This window comes from Heterocephalus glaber, unplaced genomic scaffold (assembly GCF_053883595.1).
Source record: "Heterocephalus glaber isolate CG9 unplaced genomic scaffold, H.glaber_assembly_v1.0 deba00001067, whole genome shotgun sequence".
Classification (NCBI taxonomy): domain Eukaryota; kingdom Metazoa; phylum Chordata; class Mammalia; order Rodentia; family Bathyergidae; genus Heterocephalus; species Heterocephalus glaber.
This window is the reverse complement of record NW_028258187.1, coordinates 5,933,421-5,958,421: the sequence shown is the minus strand read 5'-3', so window position 1 is coordinate 5,958,421 and position 25,001 is coordinate 5,933,421. Positions and strand designations below refer to the sequence as shown.

Here is a 25,001-nt window from a genome sequence, read left to right as displayed (position 1 = left end):
TAAATTCAAATGGGCAATAAATTTATGAAAATCAAAATGCTCAATATCACTAGCCACCTGGTAAGTACTAATCAGAATCATTACGAGACATCGCTCCACCCCAGTTAGAATGGCTACTAACAAAAAGATGAATATAAATAAATATATTACAAACATTAGTGGGGAGGTGGAGAAAAGGGAACTTAATCCCTGTTGTTGGGAATGTAATTTAGCACAGCCATTATGGAGAACAGCAAAATGAAATCCACATATCAAAAAGATATCTGCACACCTATGTTTATTGCTGGACCAATACATTAGCCAAAAGATGAAATCAAACTAAATGCCCATCAACAGGTGAATGGATAAAGAAAACGTAATATTTATACACCATAAAATGTTACTCATCCGTAAAAAGAGTGATATCCTATCACTTGCCTCACAATATATAAAACTGGACGATATTAGGTTAAGTGAAATAAATGAGGAAGAGAAAGAAAAGTGTCACAGAGGCCCTCTCTTGTGTGTGCATACTAAAAGGTCTAAATGTAGAATCATGACTACTAGAGATTTGGGAGGGACTCATGGGAGGAGGAAAAGTAGAAGAGGTTGAATAACTTGGCTACTCAAACACAGTAGATAGAAGTAGTGAATTCTAGTATAGTACATGACACTGGGGTGATTTTTGTCCACAGCAACCTACCACATATTTATGAATAACTAGAAGAGAGGAGCTCAAAGTCTCCAAACAGGAGGAAATGATAAGGAGATGTTAATGATAATAACCCTGATTTGATCAGCGCATATTGTATACATACATTGAAATATCACACTGTACCTCATGAATATGTGCAATTACTATGCATTAGTCAACAATTGTTTTTAAATGATTAAGGAGACAGAAATGCTAACTACACTGATTTGATCGCTACACATTGTATATGTATCAGATTATCATATGGTACCCCATACATATGTACAATTACTAATTAATGAAAATAGTCAGAGAAGCACTACGTATGCTACAACTCTCCGAACACAGTGTCTCCACTTTTTCAAGGCCCCTGGGGTCTTGAATCTCTTTAATATTTATAAAAGCCTTCCATACTTTGTGATGTTCTGTCTGAGATTGTCAGAGGTGTTTAGGGAATTTAATTAGAATGATCCCTGTTTATCCTGGTGTGTGTTCCCACGGATTTCACTTCATTGGCAGCTGATTCTTTAGATAGTCCTTTTCAACTTCCTCATTTTCTACCCAAATGTTGGACCTAGCCACTTTCTATAAATCCCCCAAAGTGACAATAAACTAAAATAATCACATATAATATTTTGGCCAAATAACTAGAACACCACAGAAAATGAAATCCCTAACTTATGTATCATAGGTTCACAAACTCAGTCTCCTTGGTTACCTCTGACGCGGGGAAATCAGCCTGTGCCGACGCTGCCCCTCAGGGTACTGGGCTTTGTCCTCACACCCTTACCCAAGACTCATCTCTCCACTCCTCCATCTTTCTTTCCTCCCTTTCTGGGCTACAATTAACACTAAGCATAAACAAAAACTAACCATGTTTCCGCTTCTAGAATATATCGTTCAACTTTCTCATGGTTATATCATCCTTAGAAGAATAAAATTGTTATAAGAATTTATCAGATCTGATTTATAAATATCAACAATGTTTGCTGCTGTTAGATCACTGAAAAATTAGCTAGCAGATGAAAACCTTTGTACATTTGGAAAAATTTTTTAATCTTTTTCAATTTCAAGTATTCTTTCTTTGCCTTATAGAGAGATGTAAGCAGCATGGATGCCCTTACAATACACGCAGAACAATAAAGCTTCATGGAATAGTTTTGAATGCTGCATTTTAGAGAAATACCGAGGGAAACAGTATGGGAAAATAAAACCAGTCAAGTCCATGTTTAAATAAAGTCATATTCTCCATTCCATTACCAAGAGATACATACCATAGGCCAAATTCCGCCCTAGGTTATATGCGCGCTGTTCTTTCTGACTTTAGTGTGAATTGTTCATGTATAACTGAAGGCATCAGTTAGCCCTTTGGGCACAAAAATGATACTCACAAAAAAAGCAAAAATAATCTAAGTCTTATTATAGTTGGCTTGCAGGTGAAAGTGATACAATAAATGACAATTCCATTAGATAATAGAGGTTTTTAAAAGCACTACCATCAAATTTTAACCATTACAAATTTGACAGAATTACCAGAGTGGCATTTTCAAAGCTAGAGGTCCTGAAAATCTAAGTAGCCATTGGAAAATACTCTTCTTTTCATAGCAATTTTTAATTTTGATAGTTTATATAATAAATGCTATCATATTTATATTTAATTTTTATATACTATACACTTTATAGTTATTGAGAACCCATTGAGAATACCCATTGAGAATCCATTCTCTAGCAGAAATAAATAACTGCTAAATTTGTTTTCAAATACCAGTTGCTAAATTTAAATGTTAATTTATTCATGGCTAATCATATGTCATTGTTGGATACATTACTATGGGAAAGGTTTTACTGGACTTAATTTTTGCTCTAAAATATTAGACCAGTACCATTCAGACTTGTAAAAGATAAATACCATAGTGTGACATGTAACACTCTCTCTACACACCACTGAACAAAACTTTTTGGTGTCTACATAGTACATATTATGTATATGTTAATGATAATTCATATCTACACAGTTTAATAACAATTACTAAATAGATTCAAACAGAAACAGGTAAGAAAAGATGTTATCTGTTAGAAGAAGAAACAAAAATTATAACTGTATGTAAACCTCTCTGCTAGGTTTTCTTAGACCCTTGTCTAAGCCACCATATATGCATTTCTAAGTTACTTCTCATTTCCCACTACCACTCATCCATTTCTCCTGTATAGAATTCCATTCTTCAGCCTCTTCTCCACCAACACGAAGCCTATTTATTTTTAAAGAGCCAATTAACATCACTACTTTTATATTCATTTTCCCAACACTGGAATTAATGATTTCCTGTCTTGAATTCTGGTTATGTTGTTCTTACATACTTCTTAGTCCACTGAGGCAGGAAAGCAAGAAGTAATACTGGACCCCCACCATAGCTCAGTGAAGACTTCCTAGGGTGTGGGCATCAGAATATCGCTTGCCATTTCTTGATAATGCTAATGATTCCTATAGTTGAGGATTTCTCCTGTGAACTGAGGTCCAGCTCATCATGCTACAGGTGAAAAATGTGACTGTTTTTGAACATCCCTACTGAGCAAATGAAACCACTACCATGCAATTATGCCCTGCAGAAAGGTAAGCTTCATCAACAACTCCCTTCCCCTTCAACTCTACAATCTTTCCATTAGCAGGCACTTTGATTTTAACTCCAAAATTGCTATCAAGGCTGACTGTTTACTGTTGCCTCTGTAATCCACATTATACCATGAGAGGACCTCACAACCCTCCCCTCTTGGCTTCATGCACCAGAGTCGTCTTCAGCAGAACAATCAGCTCATCTTTAAAAAAAAAAAAATTCACTCATCATGCACTTTTCCCTTCTCCTTCCACCCTGCACCCATTTCAGTAGAATCCCATTTAAGAAATCATAACATATCCAGCAATGCTCCTTAAAACATGGTCCTTTCCAAAAGTCTGTCCTCATTTCACACCAGACTCCCTCTGCCTGCCACACTGTGGCCCCATACAACATACTCCCTTTTAGAAGAGTGTCTGCATGACTGCACTGCTATGGACTGTTCTCCACTCTCATGGATCCTCTAGTTGAGTTCAATGCAGTCTTTTGAATACATTGCTGTCAGTTGAACTGTGTCCTGTGAATATGACCTTACTTGGAAAGACAGATGGTCCTTGACTACAGTAGAATTCTCTCCCATTAACACATAATAAGTTGAAAATGTTGTATCACCTAACTACAAACATCCCAGCTAAACAGCACCACACTCCATAAAATATTGGCAGTTCACCCTCGTGATCACATGATTGACAGGGAACTCTGGTCCACTGTCTCTGCCCAACATCCCAAGAAAGGGTCATATGTGACTTTCTAGCTCAGGGAAAGGTCAAAATTCAAAATTGAGTACAGGGTTTCTACTGAATGTTTAATAGTCTTACACCCACATAAAGTCAAAGCATGCAGTGTTGTTTTGGCAGTAATCAAGTTGAGTCATACGGAATTAGGAAGGACCCTAATCCAGTAAGACTGGTGTCTGCACACGAGGAGAAGACGCAGACACTCCAGGGGAGGAGATGGTCGTGCAATGAGGAAGGCAGAGTTGGAGTGATCCATCCACAAGGCAAGGATGCCCAGGGCTGCTGGCAAACCCTGAAAGCTCCCAGCACCAAGGAAGGGCTCTTCCTATTGCTTTCTGGGGGAGCATGGCCATGCCCACACCCTGATTTCAGACTTCTCCTTCCAGAACTATGAGACTTATTTGAAGCCACAGAGTTTGCAATGATTCATTAGGGCAGGCCTAGAAAACTAACACATATTTAATATAATTTCTTTAAGGAAACTTCCCTGACCAGAGTACATTGATCAGGTGAATAAGAGAGCCCATGGCATTTACCCCGGCTCTGTTTTGCTCTCCTTGGTGTGATTATTGGTCATCTGTTTCTCCCAGTGAACTACAGCCAGCTCCCCTGCAGGGACTCTAGGGCTTATGAAGTGCTTTCTTTATCACAAGTTGTCCCCATGTGTACACTGTTATGTGTAAGTCAAGTTCATGTTTGTTTCCAGTCTGTAATAAGTATCCTAACATTTTAAGGCATTTTTTTTCCGGATTACACAATTTGTAACTAAGGTATCAAAAATTAAAAATTGCCTTCCGACTGTATATTGTATTTTGAAATCACATACAATAAAATGTCCAGAGAATGCTTGAGTGGCTTTACCTTTCTTCATTCTCAGGTAGGAAAACCCTCTCCACCGTGTGACCCAAGTGTTCGATCTGTGTGGTCTCATCCAGGTGACCAGGGAGTATTATTTCTTTAAGCCGTTCTAGTCTAATTGACAGCCATAAACCATAGAAACATTGAACAGAACTTACATAAAATTACACTCTGTTGTGCAATTATGCCCTTTGTAGCAATGAGGGGTATAGTTCCAAAATAAATTGACTAATTGTATGCATGGTGCAAATATGGGAAGCATTAAAATATTTACATTACAAATATGTGCAAAACATATACATGTCTAAAAATTAGGTCTACATTATAAATATGTCTTTTTGATTTTTGTGGGTTTGTTTTGGGTTCTGCTACTGTTCAGAGAACTTTGCAAATGACTCCTTAGGTCTCCACTGTGACCTAGGTTTTTTAGCCATTTATTATTTTTACTTAAAAGTTAGAGAAATTTAATAGCGCAAGTTCAGGCAGGTAATTTAAATTCCTGAGTGCTCATTTTCCTCATCTCCATAATGGGGATAATGTAAGTCAATGCCAAAAAACTATTATTAGCATTTGTGAAGTAGGCATGTAAAATGTTTAATAATAGTACACGTAAATCAGTCTTCCATATTGGCAGCTATTCTTATTTCTGACTGATAATTCTGAAAAATTTCATTAGTTCTGTTGATCTAAACTTAGTTCTGAATAACCCTAAACTATTCAGCTAAGTTAGGTGATACTCAGATGGTGAAATAGAGGGTCTGCACAAACAATGTTGAACACACACATGCATGCATATTTACATTTCACACATATAGTTATAATTAAAGGCAATGAAAGTTATTACAGGAATAGTGTGGTTGTGATGCTCTTGCAGTGGGTAAGAGGGTTGGGGTAGTGATCCTATGGAAATCCCATGACCTCGAGCTTTCTGAGCAGACTGAGAAAGCACTGTATCATGGATATTTTATGTCACCTCAATCAACAGAGATGTGGAAATAGTCTTTTTAAGTGTGCACACGGGTATGCACACAGATTAATTGCAAGACTTGGTTTATCTATTCTAACAAATGTTGTTTCAAATTGTATTTTCTTATTCTTGGAACTATCAATAGTCTTCCTTTTTTCAGATTGAATACATAAATCGAAAGAACATACTTCATGAGCAAACTGTGATTATGAAACGCCTATCCTTCATCTATCGAATCCTAAAACTTTATTTACCCATGCTTTTTCACTCATCAGATTAAAGCTGCTCTTTTTCCAAACTATTTTAGCTATAGTTCTGTAGTTCATGTGTTGTCAACGTATCAAAACAAAGGACCTTCAAAATAGCATAGAAAATGAGGGTAACTCCATTGCTAAATCATTTCATATGGTTACAATGTTGTACTATTTTTTCAGTTTTGAATTATAGTAATTGTACTTCAATTCGGCATGATTACTAGAAGTGTGACTAGCCTGATAATTCTTGGATGCTACTTATCTCATAAAATATGTGAAATCAATTAAAAGTGAAGACTTTTCACAGGAAACTCTGAGGCTTTACTTTTAAGTATATGTAACTAAATGTATACGGTTTCAGATTGTTTTACCTACTAATCCATAATAAAATGCTAAAGGAAAATTATTATACATATTCCAAAGCTTAAAAAAAGGGCTCTTTTAGTAACTACAGTAGGTGCTGATCCAATATGAAAACTCAGCTTTTAAAAAATCTGCTAATATTATCAGTGTTCCCACTTGACAATAAAAAGTATCCATTGATTTTTCCAATTTTAGTATAAAAACATGACATAACGAACTTCAGCTTGATATAATTTGAAATAGTCAATATATTAAACCCCAAAGTGAAATTTAAATTGGCAATCATGTCAGATTCAAGTCTGAATATTAATTTAAAAATAAATCATTTTCCAACAAGTTTCACCTTCAAAATGCTAGTTTTGGGATAAATGTGGTTAGATCCATCACTATAAAAATATTGGACATTTTTTGTTTAGGAAATTAGATCTCTGATGTTCAGTATGCCTGGCTCTTCCTAAAATCTTTTCTGCCCAGGGATTTAATTATTTAAAAATCATTTCTTCACTTCTGATTTTAGAAATTAGAAATTCAATTTTATTGATAGAAAGCCCATATAATGTAAATATCTGAGATAAGGCATTAGGTTGGATTCATTAATTAGTTTTGTGTGACTTTGGATTTAAATTCTGATTTCTGAGCGATTGCGTGAGTAGAACTGGGTTTTCTTTTAAAATACACACAAAAGCATAAATTCACTGATTTGTGGAGGTAGAGGATGTGTGGAAAATATACATACACATTAAGTAAGGGCTTGCAATGGGAAACTTGACTAAACTAGATTATTAATTGCCACAAGTTCTCTCCTATCCCAGGCAGGACAGAAGTCTGTAATCCCAAAATCAGAGCTTGGACACTATTGCAACGCAACAGTAACTGATAATTTACTTTTCTCTGCAAATGTTCTTTGCAATTATATAATGAAAGAGGAACCCGTTCTATTTGTCTGTATCCTGACCACAAACTCTACCAAAAAATGTTTGGTCTAAGCAGGCACCAGCAATAGCAGGGGCCTGGCCATCGGTTCCTGCAGCCTGCTCTGTTGCTCACTCTCCAGGCAGCCAACGTCAGCCGGGCAGCTTCCTTACCTCAGCAAACTGCACTTCCTGACACTCTCCACTTACCTCTCGTGTGGAATTCATGGGCCTTTGCTTGTCAAATGGAATCTTCTCATTAAATAAGTGCGGAAGCTGAGCCAAGTGAAGTTCTTAAGACTACAGAGTACTGCCCGTTACCTGGATCAGACTTCCCTCCCTTCCCACTACTCCTCAGCACAACTGTTTAAAAACGAGTCCATTCCTTATTAAATACCTATAACATGGGTTCTTACAAATTCCGTCTGTCAAATATACTCAGACTGGTGTCCAATATAAGGGACCCAATGCATTTCTCCAATTGAGGGTAAATAAATACCCTTTCATTTTCATTTGAGTGATACAGAGGCTCCTAAGGCAGGGTACCTCTTAACATTCAGTAAGTCTGGGATGATTATGAGGGCTGATTTTTTTTAAAAAATGTTTAAATTTTTAAAATTTAAAAATTCTGACTCTTTAAATTCTCAAAAATATGTTACAGTAAAAGAGACATTGCCATTGATTCCCCTCAAGATGCTCCCCCCCAATTCAAACACACTTATGCCATCATTTTTGCCACTGTCTGAAGCAGTTCCGGAAGTCCTTTTTCAGGAGTGTCTTTTGTTACACTATTGTGGTTCCCGCAGTGTCCTGAATTGATTTAAAACATGTATATTTGATGGTCATTTGGACTCTGCAGAAAAGCCAGATGTTGCACAGTGCCGGATCCAGTGATGAGGACACAGTATCGTGTTTTTAGGAGCTGCCTTTCCTTTGGCTGGCACTTGGCAGCAGCCCTCACCACATTTCTGATTACAGCTCATAAAGAGGTCCTCAAAAAATGCTTCAGAAAGAGGCAAGAATGATGGGCTAAAGGAGTCTGAAGCAAAGGGGAGCATTTTGCATTATTTTGACTAGTACCAATGTGTTTACCATAATAATGTTTGTAAACATTGACTGTATTTTTGATCACCCCTTGTAAATAACTGATCTGAAAGGCTTTTCTAATGTTTACAATTGTTTAGGTCTATAGTTTTAATGTATACATAATAGAGAATAGTTTAAAATGTATCCAAAAATTAAAAATAAAAGAAATGTGCAAATTGGAAAGTATACATTTTTCTCTGGAGAGTCAAGCGGTTATGAAATAAATCAATGTCATTAAATCATAAGTACTTTAGCCTTTTCTTGAAAGAAGGGGAAGATTTAAAGATTTATAAAGAATTTTTGCCTAAACTAGGCAATGACTCATATTTGACATGTACTGAAATGATAACACTGATTTCAATAGGCATGCTAAGAGCATTTTACTCCCAGGAGAGTCATTCGGCCACAGGATTTCTTTGCATTCAGATTTTAAACTTTCTTTGTATAGCTTTTAATTTACCACTGCCTGCCAACACTGAGCACTGTTTCACAGAATGAAGCAAGTAAAAATATTTTTTAAAAATCACCGTTGATACCAAAATGTGCCATAAACTCACCTTGTGGGCATTTTCTATAAGGTACCTTTCTTCAGCAGTTTCTATCTCTCGGCTTTAAACTTTAAACCTCAATTCAGCTGCTGGGGAGTGGGCAGAGCAGGCTTTTACAGGACAGGACAGATGCGTCCCTTATTTGTTAGTGGCTGCACCACAGGGAGCTGACACTGACTGACTGAAAGGATCACAGGGCACAGACAGGCCTGAGCCTTCATGTGTCCTCTCAGCCCTGCTGGCACAGAAATGCTGCTAACTACACCTCTAACCCAGCATTTCCTAAGCAAAAGTTCTCAGTAGATGGAGCAGAACGTGCTGATGAGGTATTACTTTGCCAGTGCCTTCTGAAACTCAATCTCGGTTTCTTTCCTGCATTTTTATTTTACATTTTCCTCCAAAAGCTTTTAATGCCCTGGTCTGCCAACACATGGCAGAGTTTCATAGCTCTAATCAGGCACAGTAAAGATGTGTACAAAATGTATTTCAACTGTCAAGAATGGTATCTCTCTTAAAGTGATACTTGAAAGCCAAACAACAATTCACAAGGCTCTCCAAGTAGAACCACTCTCTACCTGTGCTTCGGAGCAAAGGTATCTCTCTTAAAGTGATACTTGAAAGCCAAACAACAATTCACAAGGCTCTCCAAGTAGAACCACTCTCTACCTGTGCTTCGGAGCAAAGTCCGTACATATGAGAAGTGGAAGGTAATTTGCATGAAATGTGCAAGTGAAAACTAGGGTGCGAATGACTTCAAGGGGAGTCGGGTTGCTTGGGCCACTGGGTGTTCGCTCCTAGGAAAACACAAACTGGGAGCTGTGGTTGGAAGAGGAATGTGGCTTTGGGTAGCACCAACCCATTCCAATGCACTGAAAAACAAAAGGGTAAACTGTGCCTCTCTTTCAGGAGCTGCAAATACAGACATCTCACAGCTATCTCTGCCTTTCACAGTTTCTGAGGCTCCAGCGAGCTGTGGTTGACAACTAAAATAATAACATAGCACCTTTTGAGTGCTCAAGCGTAAAGTTCATTAGTTCTAAGGTCATCGTTTAATGCAACAGCCAAATTTTATTCACATCATCAGATGCTATCTGAGAGAGACAGCTGTAAAAACTCCAGCAATGGTTTCCAGACTGCCATGACCAGTAAAACTATCACTAGACCCCAAAGGAGTTTTTACATATTTTTAAACACAAAGTAAAATATATCAAACAAATACAGTAAAATAAATGAATATATTATTTCTACAAATAGCATTGTCCTTAAGCTTCTGGGAGTTTTTACAGCAGTTTTGGAGGGAGGGGAGGCTACTGTAGTATATCAAGAGACATATCGTTAGGTCATTGCAATATTTTTCTTAGTTGTCTTTTATACATCCCTGAAATCTACAGGACACAGCTTCAGATTCTGAGGATAGATGCCATTTAAAGGAGAGAAAGGAAGATAGATTCTTGTGTTTAACCAAATGTTAAATATTTTTTATTTTACTCACCTGCACACTAAGATGAATCCATTTCTTCACAAGAATTCTCCCCAGTGTCATTACTTTTATTGGAGGCTGCAAACCATTCACTGTACGATAATAAAACATGGTCTCTTTCTCAGATACTGTAAGTTTGAACACACTTTGCCCATCCACCGTCTTTTCTATAACACACCTAAGGAAGCAACCAGAAAAGGGAGCAAAGGTCAGCTTCCAACCAGGAAGACATACAAAGGCATCGTGCAGTCAAGATGGTTCAAATGTGACCCCCAAACCCCATTCAAAATAGTGCACTCTGAGTAATGCCGGGGTGACATTATACCCAAAGCAAGCTTTATTTCAATGAAGAAGCCACTTTATTTCAATAAAAATAGAATTCTTATTTACCATATATTCCCCAGGCCTCAACACCCTTCATTAGAGATTCATGACGGAAACTGAAGTGGTTGAATCATCCTGCAAAACTAACGTTTAGCCTGTTGGCTCATTAGTTCCTGTACCATGTTTTTGATAGGAAGTGGTACAACACATGACATCCCACTTGGGTATTGAGTCACCAGCACAAATCTTTTTTTTTTTAATGTAAAAAGAATTTAGTGTCCATGGAAGACACTAAATTGTTAGCCCTGCAGTTAGAATCGCTCTATTTAATTCCCATGATGAAATGGAGAATGGGCAGCCACAGACTCCACTTACCCCATCACCCTCTGAAAGCTGAAGGGCTACCTCTCCGTGATCACAGAGCCCAGCTGAGGCCCTGACATGATGTTCATGACCTTGGGTGAAAGGTCATTCCATCTTGTAAGAACACAGCATTTTTAAAAACTAGAATTTTTCTTAGAAAATATCTAGATCTTGTGTTAGGCCAATTATCAAAATATGTCTCAAAAGTCACTTCTATAGGGCCTGGGATTTAGCTCAGTGGTTTTGCTGCTTGCTGCACAAGTGCAAGGACCCGAGTTTGATCCCCGGTACCCCTCCAAAAAAAACCAAACAAAACAAAAAAAAATAAAGTCACTTCTATAGCTACCACTGTGGTACACCTTTCAGACCCTGGGTTTCTTTCTTAACCTGAGTACTACATACTGAATCTGGGCATCGCTATACCTAGGTCTGTCCCCGGAACCCCCATCCCTACTCAAGGGTATCAAAGGGACCATCTTTTGTGCTTACTTAATGCTCTTACTACCTAAATAAGAGCAAGAATCCATCTGTCTTCTCCCTTAGATCAGGAGTATCAGAGTAGGAAGCATGTTTGGTAGACACAAGACCATCAAAGGTGGTCAGATTCCGTTAAAACCATTCAAAAAAGGCTAAATTTGGGCCAAACAAGAAATATTGCTGAAGATATTTAAGGCTTTTCTGAAACAGTAAACATTGTACAAATCATTTCTTCTCATTTGCATCTATTTTTTCCCTGAGCTGGGAGGTCAGGATAAGATTGGAGGGCTCTGACAGCCACTTTTTTACTGAACTAACTTACTATGTTTTGCATATGGAGGTGGTAATAAAGATATAGGAACAAGCATATTTTTAATTTAGGCAAATAATTTTAGTTAACATGAAGGTTTTATATAAATCCTGCTGCCGCCAATTCTCTTTTAACCCATCAGATTTGGGTATTTCTAATTTAGTAGAATGAAAGAGCTTCTCTTTATCCTCTGCCTTCAGGTCTTAAACAATCTAAGAAGAATTTGCCTCTGTTCATTTTTCTTGAGTTTAAATCTCCTAGTGAGAATTCGATCATTACTCAAGATTGTATTTACCAAATGCAGACTTATTTCCCCAAGCTTACTGAAAACGCATTTCTTAATATGTTATTGATTATCTTCCTTGCTATTTTGTTTGCTTGTAAACATACTAGCTTCGGTAGATAATAAATGTGAGAGGAAGGCAGGTAGCAAAATATTTAGGAACTGGATTTATTCTGCTCCTGAATAAACAATAATTGGATAATCCATGTTTTGTTTGTTTCACTTATCTAGTGCAAACACCCCGAAATTCCCCCAATTCCCATAGGTATTTTAGTTTTGAGAATGACAATGACCTTGATATAAGCAAGGAACTCTCAAAACCATAAACCATGTGCTGCCACTTCTATAAATACCCCTCTGTCATTGTTTATACAAAATAATGCCAATAGAAGATTAATTCGGTCCAGAGATATTCCTGTAAGTTTGGGAAAAATATTTTCTTTTGGCCCCATTTGTCAAGAGACAATGTTCTAAGACTCTTTGGCTGTTAGTTTAAATGGAGTAGCTTGGATTTACTGAATTTCCAACAGTGAGAAAGCCAGTTTGTCATTTAGGGAAGCTATAAAAATAAAGACAATGGTTTATGATTATTTTCTCTTCAAATTTAAAACAAAATGAAAATACACAATCTTTCATTGGAAAATTGAAACTAAACACTGAAGATGTTTAAGTCGTATTTGCTTATGGGATGATAAAACTTTGCTGGTTTGTTGCATAAAGTTTTTGATATTCAGCCAACATTTTCACACACTGGAAATGTCACTGGAAGAAGAATCACCAGTGCTATAGGAAGATTAAAATGAAATTTTTTAAAGGTTCAAAACTATCCTATTTATTAAAATTTCCAGGTTGGCTCTATATTACTTAGGGGAAATACATTGGACATCAGCTTGAGAAAAGACTGCAGAATGAAAAATAGGAGATTAAACAAACTAGCAATAATCATGGTGAGGAAGCCTCACTCTAAACTCATTTCAAAGACATTTCTGCTGGGATCAAGTGTATGAAAGCTTTCGAGAGTTTCTCTAGCTTATCTGTATATTTCCCAACTAATTAGGAGATGAAAAAGACCACAAAGTAAAGGCCAAAAGCTACATTCTTTTGGAGCTGGAGCGTTATTCGTATATCCAACTCCTCTATTATTGAACATCTCGCATGAGCCAAAGAAACATCTCTTTTTGGGGAAATGAGGATGAATAAAATACCATTTTAAGCACTCAAGAGCTATTGGTTGAATTAAAATTTTATTCCCAAGTAAGGATACTTTCTTTATATAATAAACATAGAACACGGCTTTGAAAATATTAATAATTTGGATTACTTGTGCCCATGCCTTCTCCCACTGAGCTGTTCAGCATCCAGAGGCTAAGACCAAAGGTTGAATTAACCTATGCAGAAAGAAATGATTCAGGTGTAAACTCGTCAGCCTGTGATGAAACTGTTTTAACACTTTCTTTTTTCATGCTCCACTTCATCCATAGAAAAGAGAAACCATTCTGGAAAAAAAACTACTCAGATTGTGAGCTTGGGACAGGAAAGATTAACATGAGAGCCAGTAGCACGAGTTCCCCAGTCTAAGGCTTCATTTCCAGTTTGGACTTTAACTGGCAATAATTTCCACTAACTCCTTATTTGCAGGGTCCTAGGAAAACTGGAAGCCACACTTCTACTTACATTTCACCTTCTTGCTCAAGTTTCAGCCACACAGCTAAAGTGAATGCTTCAGCCAGCCTCGGAGAAGGAGAAGGGAAGCAGTTCTTGTGCTTTCCAAAAATAAAACTTGTAGAATTGCTAGGGGAGTGAGGACGCAGATCGCTCTTGTCCACTGCGGTGCAGCTGCTGTGACCAGCCGAGAAAAGGGCTGTGTACGGAGCAGAAGATGAGCGGTAGGGGCAATCCTGAACACAGAGCCGCTGGGTACAGAACTGGATACTTTCAGCAGCTGTAGAGCTGTCACAAAACACACTCGGGCCTGGGAGGCCACACACGGCTTGGGCTGGCACAATGGAGACACCCTTGAAGGCACCCACATTCTCCAGCCTTGGGAAGAGGCCCCCGGAGACAGCCAATGATACCGATGCCACATAGGCAAAGATCAATGTTTCAATGACCCGAAACAAGAAGCCGAAGCCCAGGGAAAGAGCCAGACAGTCCATACTGACAACAAAGAATTCTCCGCCTGATAAAGCCTTCCTAAATAAATAATCAGGCCCACGCTGCGCTGGACTTTTTAGCGAAGTCCTTCTAGCACCACGGCAATCCCCCACCGTGGGTAAAGTGCACACACGTTTTCACACCAAGGTGGCAGCGAAGATGTTCTCAGCGATGCCGAACAGAGGAGCCCACATCGGTGCCTGGAAATCAGAAACACAGCAGGTCAAGGGGAAGCTTGAAAATTTAGGTTCATTCTAAGCGTAAGGAACAACAATTGAATTTCTCCAAAAACTATTTTGAAGTAGGTTGCTTCGAGAAAAACACTCATTCTTTTGATAAATATCTTGATTTTATTGGGCAGATTAAGCACTTCAAAAGTCCACAGGGCAACCAATTTCTTACTTTGTATGCAATTATTGATAATATATTTCTCCATACAGTAACTGTTTGTTACTACACCCCAGGATATTAGCCAATCCACCCTACTGAACAAAGTAAAGGATCACACATTTTCTTTAAATGGTTCTGTGTGTTGCCACCCAGAGCTAACTTGCAAACACCCAACATAAAGCTGCAAAGCACTCTGGGCCTTTCCCTCATCCCAGCCTGGACAGCAACTTTAAGCTCAGGGCAAAGCTGATTAGAAACCCAACACCATCTGTCTGCCCTATGCCTTAATATTTAGCAGACATTTGTGTTCGCGTTTCCTCCTCATAGGACTGTGTATTTGGAGGTTAAATACGAACGCCTAATACTGAGTGAGTACTGATGAACAAGCTGAGTTACCATTAATTTATTGCATGTCACCTTGTCCCTTCGGAGTGACAGATGATCTTCCATAGGTCCTCGTCCCTCGCTGCCTGCCCACACTCCCCTGGCTCCCAGTTACTCAGCAAATGGACCACTGCAGCAGGAAGGCTGGGAGGAAGCCTGGGCTGCCTGGGAAAAGGATTCTGCCTAGCAGACACTTGGTTACCTGAAAGCCAGCGCTGTCTGCTAGGAGGCCACCTGGAACTGAGCTCCCCGGGCTCCCAGCTGGGACCTGGAGCAGTGGGAGGGGCCGACGGGTCCTGCATGCATAATTGTGAAGTAGCAGCACACCTTCTCCCTCCCGCCTCTTCCCAGCACCTCAGCCTTTCAATTCCTTCATTAAAATGGCCCACCATTAGGCAGCAACACAATGACTGATCTCTAATGCGCTCTTTATTTTTTGGCTGGGGTGGGGGCGGGGGATTCAAAGCTTCTAATGATGCCCTAAATGTGGTGCGGTGATGCAAGTGTCTTTTAACCTATGCAGCTGTCCCTTATCTTTCACCCTGGGATACCTGCTCCCAATCCATGTGCTTTTTGAGATTATGAGGAACATTTGATATTATCTCTAAATGTTGGATTTGCAAAACAGGGATTTTAATTAAACTATAGATGCAAAAGAACGGCTGACATTTTGTCTGCCTAATTGCACATGGGTGTGTGGGTTTGTAGAACGGCAGGTGTGAGGTCAATTCCAGGTACTCTTTTGTCACCCAAAGTTCACATTCCTCTCCTCCATGCTCCCGCACTCTATGTGGGAATACTCTCATCCAGCCAATATTTCTAGCCTTCCATTGCTCTTAAAAATAGAAAACTTGTCCAGGAAATAATTAGTCAATTATGTGTTTGTGCTCTATAAATTCTTATGTTTGTAGAAATGTTAAGCAAAGCAGCCAGCAACAAACCCAAATGTCTTCCTTTTTCTCCTGTGAGAATGTTCTAGCTTTAGACTTTGTCACCTTTTGCCAAATATCCTATTCCCTTGTTGATTATTACACTCTTGCAAGGGCATTTTTAAAAAACTAAACACAAGGAATCTAAACATTATGTACTGAAAACTAATAAAAAATAAAAATTTTAAAAACCACTAAAAACGAGTTTAGGGCCTTGGGTTGTAGTTCAGGGGAATGACGCTTGTGTAGCATGTATAAGCTCCTGGGTTTCATTGTCATCAACACAACAAGAAATTAGTAGAAAAGAAGCTCACACATAAAGACTTGTGGGAATTTGGGAAAATATGTTTAAAAATCGACAGATGGAACATGGTGAGCAGGACAAGTGGATTATTCTGTCCTGCTATAATAACACAGTCGGCCTCCATTTTCAAACAATTGCTTCAATAGCTGGCTGCTCTTTATACCTTGTGAATCCAAAGGCTAACTTTCATTTTTAATTGTGGGGCTTCCTTGTATCATTTTGGTCACCATTTCAGGGTAAGAATTCCTCCACCACATAAGAGTGCCCGGTTTAGCTGTAGGAAGTCATGACTCGTGCGGACAGTCTTACACAACCAAGTCTGCTCCTCAGGAAGAAACTCTGCCTATCATCTAGCAATGTCCCTCAACTTCCCCAGTCAGCTCTGTCACCCCCAATACACAAGTGAGTCCTGCCAACTCTACCCGTGCTTGAGAAGTCTGTCCAAAAGAAGAACAAGTAAAAGTACTGTACCTAGGGAAAACTGTAGTTAAACTATGTGGCCACATACTATTCTTTTCTACTCACGTTTCAGTGGATTCATAAGTAGAATTTCTGTTCTCCAACAGCTGGGTGGAGCTGGATAGTCTCACCTGTCCTCACCATCTAGCAGATGGTTGATGTCGGTGGAATGACAGGTATGGGAGTCTACCCCAGGCTCATTCCAGTAGTAGCAGGAAACCTCAGGCAGCATAGGCTGGAGGGCCCAGTGTGCACATGCCTTCCCAGCCTCTGCTTGCATCCTGTCTATCCATGCTCCAGGGGCCACACTGAGGCACGTGGCCCAGCCCAGATTCCCAGGCTGCAAATACTCTCTTCGCAAAGAAGGACCAGCAAATGAGCATTGCAGAGGGACACACAAAATGGGACTGGAAAGAATTTGTGACCATTTTGCAGAGTTGCTCAGATGGACTTTTTCTCAATGTATAGATATTATGCCATACTGAATGAGAATTTGTTTTAAGTAAAGAAAATAGTATTTGTTAGACAATAATAAGCAAATCCCCTCATTATTTGGGAAAAGCTTACTATAGTAAGACTGTGAAGAGCTTGAGTTTTTAAGTACTGGGGGTTCCACTGCTGTCCTACTCACAGACAAAATCAAAGCATGTCCTCCATCCTTGGGTTTTGGGGAAACCATGGATTTACTGTTAAAATTGTCTAACTTCTGGTATACCTGTTCAAGAAAAATAAACAGCAGATATATAATAAATAATATTAGGTACAAAAATAAGGACAAAGTACAGATGCAGTATGATCACAAATAGAAGAAAATATTGTAGCTAATTTAATGACAATTAACTTAAATTCCAAGGCAAATTGGACAAATCCCTAAAATCATTTCCAAAGAAAGCTGATTCAAGAAGAAAGCATTGGAGATAATCCAAATATCTGTCAAGGATAGAATGCATACATAAACAGTGGCACATTCACACAGTGGCTTGATATAACTGAGTGAAAGAAGAATGAACAACTGCTATAAACAATAACATGGATGGACATCAGGCAGGGTGGCCAGCACAGGGAGCCAGGCCAGGTAAAAGTATGCTCTGTACTGTGTCACATGAAGCTCAAACACAGAGTAAGAGAGCCTCTGGTGACAAAGTCAGGATGCTGCTCACTCCTCATGGCAGAGGTCAAACACGATGGGTCCTAGAAACCTGCAGGAGCTCTGGGACCTCTTCTGTATCCCAATATGGGTGGTGGCTGCACAGGGAGACAGCTGAAAAAGCCCATGAAGTTATACATTTAGGATGGTGCACTCTGTGCAAGTTACGCCTCAGTAAGAAAAGAGTCAAAAAGAAGAAATACTATCCAGGTGGGGTGGTGCACACCTGTAATCCTAGCACCCAGAAGGCTGAGGCAGGAGGATCTCTATGAGTTTGAGGCAAGCCTGGGCTACATAATGAGTTCACTGCCAGCTTGGACTATATAGAAAGACCCGGTCTCAGGAAGAAAATTTTTAAAAAGAAGAAAGAAAAAGAAAGGAAGAGAAGGAAGGGAGGAAAAGAGGGAGAAAGAAAGTCTAAATATGAATAGTTCTATTATTAAATAAATTAAATTACATTTAATTAATTATTTAATTTGATTAAATAAATTTAATTAATCATTTAATTAAATACATTTAATTATATTTCTTCCTGCAAGGAAAACTATGGGTCCAGAGAGTTGGAGCATACATTCTGGAAAAAGATAACTACAATTTTCTAAAAACACTCCTAGCAATGGCATAAGAGAAACTATCTTCCATTTTGCAAGACTATGATAATGTTTATATAGTAATTATATATTTATATATCATATGTATATATTTAGGAGAAGGCAAGAAAAAAATAGGCCAATTGTGCTCCTGTGTATAAATGCTACAAAGAGCCTTATTTGTAATAGGAGCAAATTGAATCCATGAATATATAAGAATATGAAGTCTCCTAACCAGGCTGGGTTTGTTCCAGATTGCAAAATTGATTTAAATAATACAATATATTAATGTAATTCACTGTAAAATATATCAAAGGAAAATTTTCACATGATTTGCTTAAGACAAAAATCCTAAATAAAGTATTTATGTAGGACTAAACATTTATTTAGGACCAAGACATTTAATAAATACTAAAACCAGCCTGAAACTTCTGTCATTTAACATGGGTTCTTTATTAAAAACAAAGAGTAGAACTCACATTTAGTGATCTTCATAATTAGCATTTTTGTGAAAATCAGGAGAACAGGATACCCACTATTAATACTCTATGTAATATTTTGATAACCAGTGAATTAAAATAAGGAAAATAAATATTAAGAGGTAAGCACTGGACATGATATATCAGTCTGGGTAACACAATTTAAAGACAAATATTTGGCCTCGATGTCTGGAGTGATAATACACAAATGATTACTGAAGTTCTTTATTTTTCTTAACTAGCTCGATTTCTTTTAATTTTTGAAATATGTACTATTTGACCAATGGTAACATTAGGGCAGCCATGTGACTTACTACAACCAATGAAATGTGAGAATGACAAACACCTCAGCAGGGTGAAGCTATAGCTACCAGTGTGCCATTGACTATGTTTTCTGGTTCACTAACTAAAAAAAAGCCCGGGTAGGAAAGGGGAAGGCACGGTTGGAAAATGTGTGATTTCAGAAATGAATGCCCAGTAAGGAAGGAGAGGGGGAAGCAAAGACAGAGAAAGAGCCAAGGACACAGAAGTCAGGAGTGAATCCCTCCACTGCTAACGGAAACAAGACAGAGAGGAGTGTGGCTGCCATCTTGGCTGACCACGCCTGAGACCGAGGAGGTGGCTATGCCAAGGGCATTGGAAAGGTGCTTTCAAGCTGTGTCAACCCTTTTAATGAGGGGAGGAAATAAGCTTCTTCCTCTTCGTCCCATACATTTCTTTGCCCTTTTAAACTTACACAAGAAATATGCACATGCTGCTAAAGAGATTTTTCTCGAAGAACATAGAGTCAAAACTGAAGGGTTTGTCTACTTCTTCCTATCATCCAACCATTATACCTCTACTTAGAATTTTTACCTTTTTCTATAAAAGTGAACTATGAGTGTACTACACAACACTCAATATTCTGAAAAATTTTAACCAAATTCTATTACCAAAAATTCTTGTCTATTTTCTTTTGCTGTTTTCTAAACACAATTTTTCCCATGCTTATATTTCAGGTAGCAAATTACCTGTTTTTCCTGTTGAACAGCACTAATTCATGCATTCTTTGGTTTCTGAATTCTTTCAGACTCTGAGTGTTAATGCTACATGATTCCCAGGGATAAATCTAGGAAATAGTATGTGAGTCAACGCGATCAACTCCAGAGGAAGACTCAAGGAGCCGGCGCTGCAGTGGCCTCTCTCCATGGGCTGCTCACATGGATCAGCCACACTCCGGTCTCCAAATGACAACATCCAGAGCACAGAGAAGACCTGTGTGTCCCTGACCGTGTGACACGAAGGAGACATGGTCTGTGGAGAAATAAGCCCAGGTCATTTTAGGCCCCTGAGAAGCAGAGGTCCCCTAAGACGCCAGCGTTTGCTATCCTATCCCAGGCCCAGGACCTGCTTCATTTCCATTGGTAGCTGCCCCTGCAGCAGGAAGATGGTTGACAGTTTCATCAGACAGGAGGTGTGGTGCCTTCTGTGGATGTTAATGCCCTGATCTGACACCATGAAGGCACCGCCTTCAGTGGTCTTACAGGAATGGGGAGAGAGGGCGCCTAGGAGGAAGCTACTGTTACATCTGGGAAGCAGTGACAGCTCCACCCACGAGAGGCTAAATGCTCCTCGGGAATGTTGGGCCCACACAAGACAACACAGCAACAACAAAACAAGCCACAGATGGGTGTTGGGTTACAGAGATTATTCAAGCTAGCAAGCAAAACTGTGAAAAAGCCTACCATGCATTTCTACGTCATCATAATTTACTGAACATTTTTATAGACTACCGCATTTGATCTTTATAACAACCCTGCAGACTGCACAGAAATAGAATCTCCCGGATACACATGTGGAGCAAGAGAGAATCAGGAGGTATGCAGCTTATGCAAAGTCACGTGATGGGTAGGCGCAGAGTCCCCACTACAGTCCGCACCCTCTGGATTTGCCCGCTGCCCTTCCAGCTCCAGCTTACGAAAATGGCGCAACGACCAAACTCATCTGAGCTTTCAGGAAAGTGGGCGAGAGCAGGATTTCACCTTGAACGTGGAGGATTTTAATAGCTAGAGATCAGTGAGGATTTTTAATAAAGGTGAAGATGATGAGTCTGGGAAAAGGATGCCCTACATTTATAAGATGACATATAGCCTATAGAATTATGCAGAGAAGTAAAATACAGCCTCTAATGTCAAATGTATCCAATTTCCAGAGTTTTGTCAACATTTCCAAAGCATTGACAAGTGTATTGTAGGGAATTCTGGAAAGCTTCGCTTTTTCTTCAATACCTAGGTCCTACCATTTTTTTATTCTATCACTTTGCTCAAAATTTTTGAGCACATGTTCCCTTACTTGATAAATTATGCAGTCTCTCAGATGATCCCAGATTGTATCTGTTTGAGGCATGAAAGCTCCTTGCTGTTTCAGGCTGGCTGTGGATGCAGGAGAACATGATACCCCAGATAGCATGTGGCAGGCCATCTAACTCCTGTCCGCTCTTTCTCCTTGGCCCTGGCAAGGGCCCAGACTGAGGCTGGCAGGTGAAATCAAGAGTGGTTCTCTAGGCCTGAGGCCGGCAGCCAGATAACAGCTGCACAGCAGCCCAGGACAGGGAGCGGCAGGCCAGGTAATAGGTGGTGAGCAGCACAAATAGGTGGATGTGGACGGGCAAATGAAACTGTCGCTTCGCAGAAGGACAGAAGGCAGGCAGGGCTGAGCAGCAGGCAGTCAGCCCCGATTATGGGTCAGGGCTCTGGGGAAGGACCTGGCCCCTCCACAAAATGAGGAGACACTGGCTGGCCTGAAGCCCGTGTGCCTTTCAGGCAGTGCCATTTCACTGCAAGGAGAAACCGCATGAAACAGCAGGATTCAGCACCCAGTGAGCTAAGTGGGGGAGCCGGGATGCTTCATCTTAAAACTCAATCCAGTCCAGTAGCACTTAACATGGTCTCACAGAGGGAAAGAAAACATGTTTTAAAAATACATGCTACATTTACAGTGAGATGAAGGGCATACAAGTCATGGTGCCTGGAGCAAAATTAGAAGAAAAGGTAAAGGTCAAGACTTGACAGCTTTTTTTTTTTTTTCGTTTTAATTGAGGGGAAATCATAGAGATTGTCTTAGTCACTTTCCTTGTCCCTGGAACAGAATACTTGACAATATTAAATGGGGAGAGATTTATTTGGGCTCATGGCTATGGTCCATGGTTGGCCAGTTCCAAGGCAAAGCAGAATGGTGGAGGGGCTGGCGGAGGAAAAGCTGCTCACGTCATGGCGCCCAGGAAACAGAGGGTCAAGAGAGGAGCCAGGCAGGGTGATCCACCTTCTAACAGGAAGTCAGCCAGATTACCACATGCTAGAATCCCTTTCCCATGGCCCCACCTATGAGCACGGAGGACTTGGGGGTGTTCTTGATCTAACCACAACGTGGCATGTGCTGTCTTAGTAAACTCTTGAGAAAGGTCCCTGTAACTCTTTTTCCATGTAATATACTTCTCTGACTTAATACAGTTAAGCATGCCTAACCCAAAAAGCTGGAGTCCTGCCAAATCAGAAATTTTTCTAGTGCCAACATGACAACACAAGTGATGCATCGAAGCCAAAACACAGGTGCACGAAGGACACTTTATAAAATCACCTTCGGGCCATGTGGACAGGATGTTCACAAAACACAGGTAAATTTGATGTTTATACTTGGGTTCTATTCCCAAGATATCCCTTCACATGTATGCAAATATTCCACAATCTGCAAAATCCAAAACCTGAAATAATTCTGGCCCAAGCATTTCAGATGAGGGATACTCAAACTTCTAATATGATTTTTAGTTTTGCAATACAAAGGCGTCAAAGAAAAGAAGAGGAAAAATTAGAAAAACAACTAAACCATAAAAGTTGGGTAAAATACGTTTACACTACACTCCCTAAAACATATGGAAACACTAATTGTCATTATCAGTATAACTAAGACAGAGAATTTGATAAATAAGATATTTTACTGAAAAGAAAATTATGTATGAGAGAGGTGACAGGATGCTCAGCTCAGATGGGACTTATTGTTAGTGCTTAACCAAAAACCCATGTCCCCCAGTGATCACATTAGCATGACTTCTACCTCATTCCACAGCCTTAGATATATTTAATTATCATATATCAAAATGTTCATGAAGCAAAGGATTAAAGAACATGAATACAGGAGCAATCCTGAGCTAGGAGCAATACTAATGCTAATATTAGCTGAATACATAGCAGGTGTCAAGCACCATATTTGAAATACTATCTCACCTAACCTACATGAAAACCTAAAGCAATAACTAATAGTGTTATATGAGGATGCTGACACGAACATAGTAAATAACATATTAAGTTTCAAAAATTAATATTTAGGAAGAAAAACAAGATTCACATCAAGTTTCATCTAAAGCTTTACACAATGACAGACTGTCCATAAAAAGCAATAATCTCTGGGAGTATTCTAGTACTAGAGATGTTCTAGATACATCCTAAATGTATTTCCCCAAAAATTACTTTGGTGACAGTATAGCGCAGTGCCTGGTATACTGCAGATGCTTACTGACTAATAAATAGGTACTAATTCTTAAAAAAAGAAAAAACTTGAAATTAAAGATTGGCCTTTTGGTTAAAAAAAAAAGATTTCATTCTGAAGGAATAGGAAGCCTTTAAGACTCACAGAAGAGTCTGAACTTTGGCGTGTTCAGATGTCTTCGATTCTTTTGTTCTGGAACAACATTACCAGAACACTTTCGGGAGGATCATCTGAGAAAAGGCCAGGAGAATGGGAAAAAATGAAAAATAAAGCAGAGCTTCAAATGAGCACTTGATAAGATTGAAGTTATTGGTAATAAGGGAATCACTTTATGTAGGGGCAAATGAATCGACTGTAATTTTAACCTAAAGTACCACTCTAGGGGTTGTAAAATTCTTTCTACTTGGATAAATACTCTCTATTTGAATTGTAGCTTGCAGTGAGAATGTAACAGAAAGTAGCCTAACTTGACACGTCTCTAAGACTATAGAAAAGGAGCTCTTCATAGACAGGCAGGATTGGGGAGCAGAATTGAAGCAGAACTAGAGCTCACAAAAGCAGCCCATCTAAAGCAGGGTACAGTGGGGAATAAAGTAGTAGTATAGGCAAGGGCAAAGGCATAGTGAGACAGAACCAGGAAGAAAATGGACTACCAGAAGGAATCATATGACAAGCAACTGTGGAACTCACTATATCCTCAGCAACTTACTCAAGAAGGAGCCACTGTGTATGGTGTTACAGCGCCCAATCAACTGCCAACACAAGGCCAGTAATTAATAATGATATGTAAAATTAACAAATAAGTGAATGAATGACCCAAATCTACAATACAGCTCATGGATGGGCAGTCAACAGTATTCTGGAAACCCAGACCCGATGAACTGCCTTTAGCTTCAGAGAAACACAGAAAGCAAAGAAGCATGACGAGACTCAACAGCTTTGCAAGCTCCTCAAAAGCTCCAGTGTAGTGTGAAAGTTGTCCACCTGGTAGCTACAGGGGAAAAGAGAACCTGAAGGAGTCAGGGGGATGATAAAAGAATTTGAAACAAGCTCCACGCAAAGTGAACTTTTTATAGTCAGCATTTCAATCATCTGTCTTAGTCACTTTGCTCAGCATGTGGACAGAATCCCAACACCTGCAGCTTAGAGGAGGAGAGACTTGTCATGGCTCACGTTATCTAAGCCTCAGTCCTCGCGTGGTTGTGGGCATGGTGCAAAGGCCCAGGCAGAAGAAAGCTCCTCAAGCCATGGTGCTCAGGAAGCAGGAGGAGGGAGAAACTGGAGGAAGAGACTCCCTTGCAGGCTACCCGCAGTGACCCTCTTCTGACCAGACCCTCCTCCTCACAGCAAGGCAGCTCAGCGCCCCATGGATCAGTCACCTGGGTGCATGGGGCTGTT

The 25,001-nt window shown here is 39.5% G+C and overlaps 1 protein-coding gene across 1 annotated transcript in view; it reads right to left on the bottom strand.

Annotated features, from left to right (window-relative positions):
* Ush2a (usherin) overlaps positions 1–14,837 on the bottom strand; it is a 692,185-nt gene extending 677,348 nt beyond the window's left edge. Inside the window, exons 1-2 of the mRNA XM_013066500.3 lie at positions 13,921–14,837; positions 10,502–10,667 (exon numbers count right to left, since the gene is read on the bottom strand). Of these exons, the coding sequence (XP_012921954.2) occupies positions 10,502–10,667; positions 13,921–14,402 (648 nt within the window). The 5' untranslated portion in view covers positions 14,403–14,837. The remainder of the gene's footprint in view (positions 1–10,501; positions 10,668–13,920) is intronic.
* Positions 14,838–25,001: the final 10,164 nt, after the last annotated feature.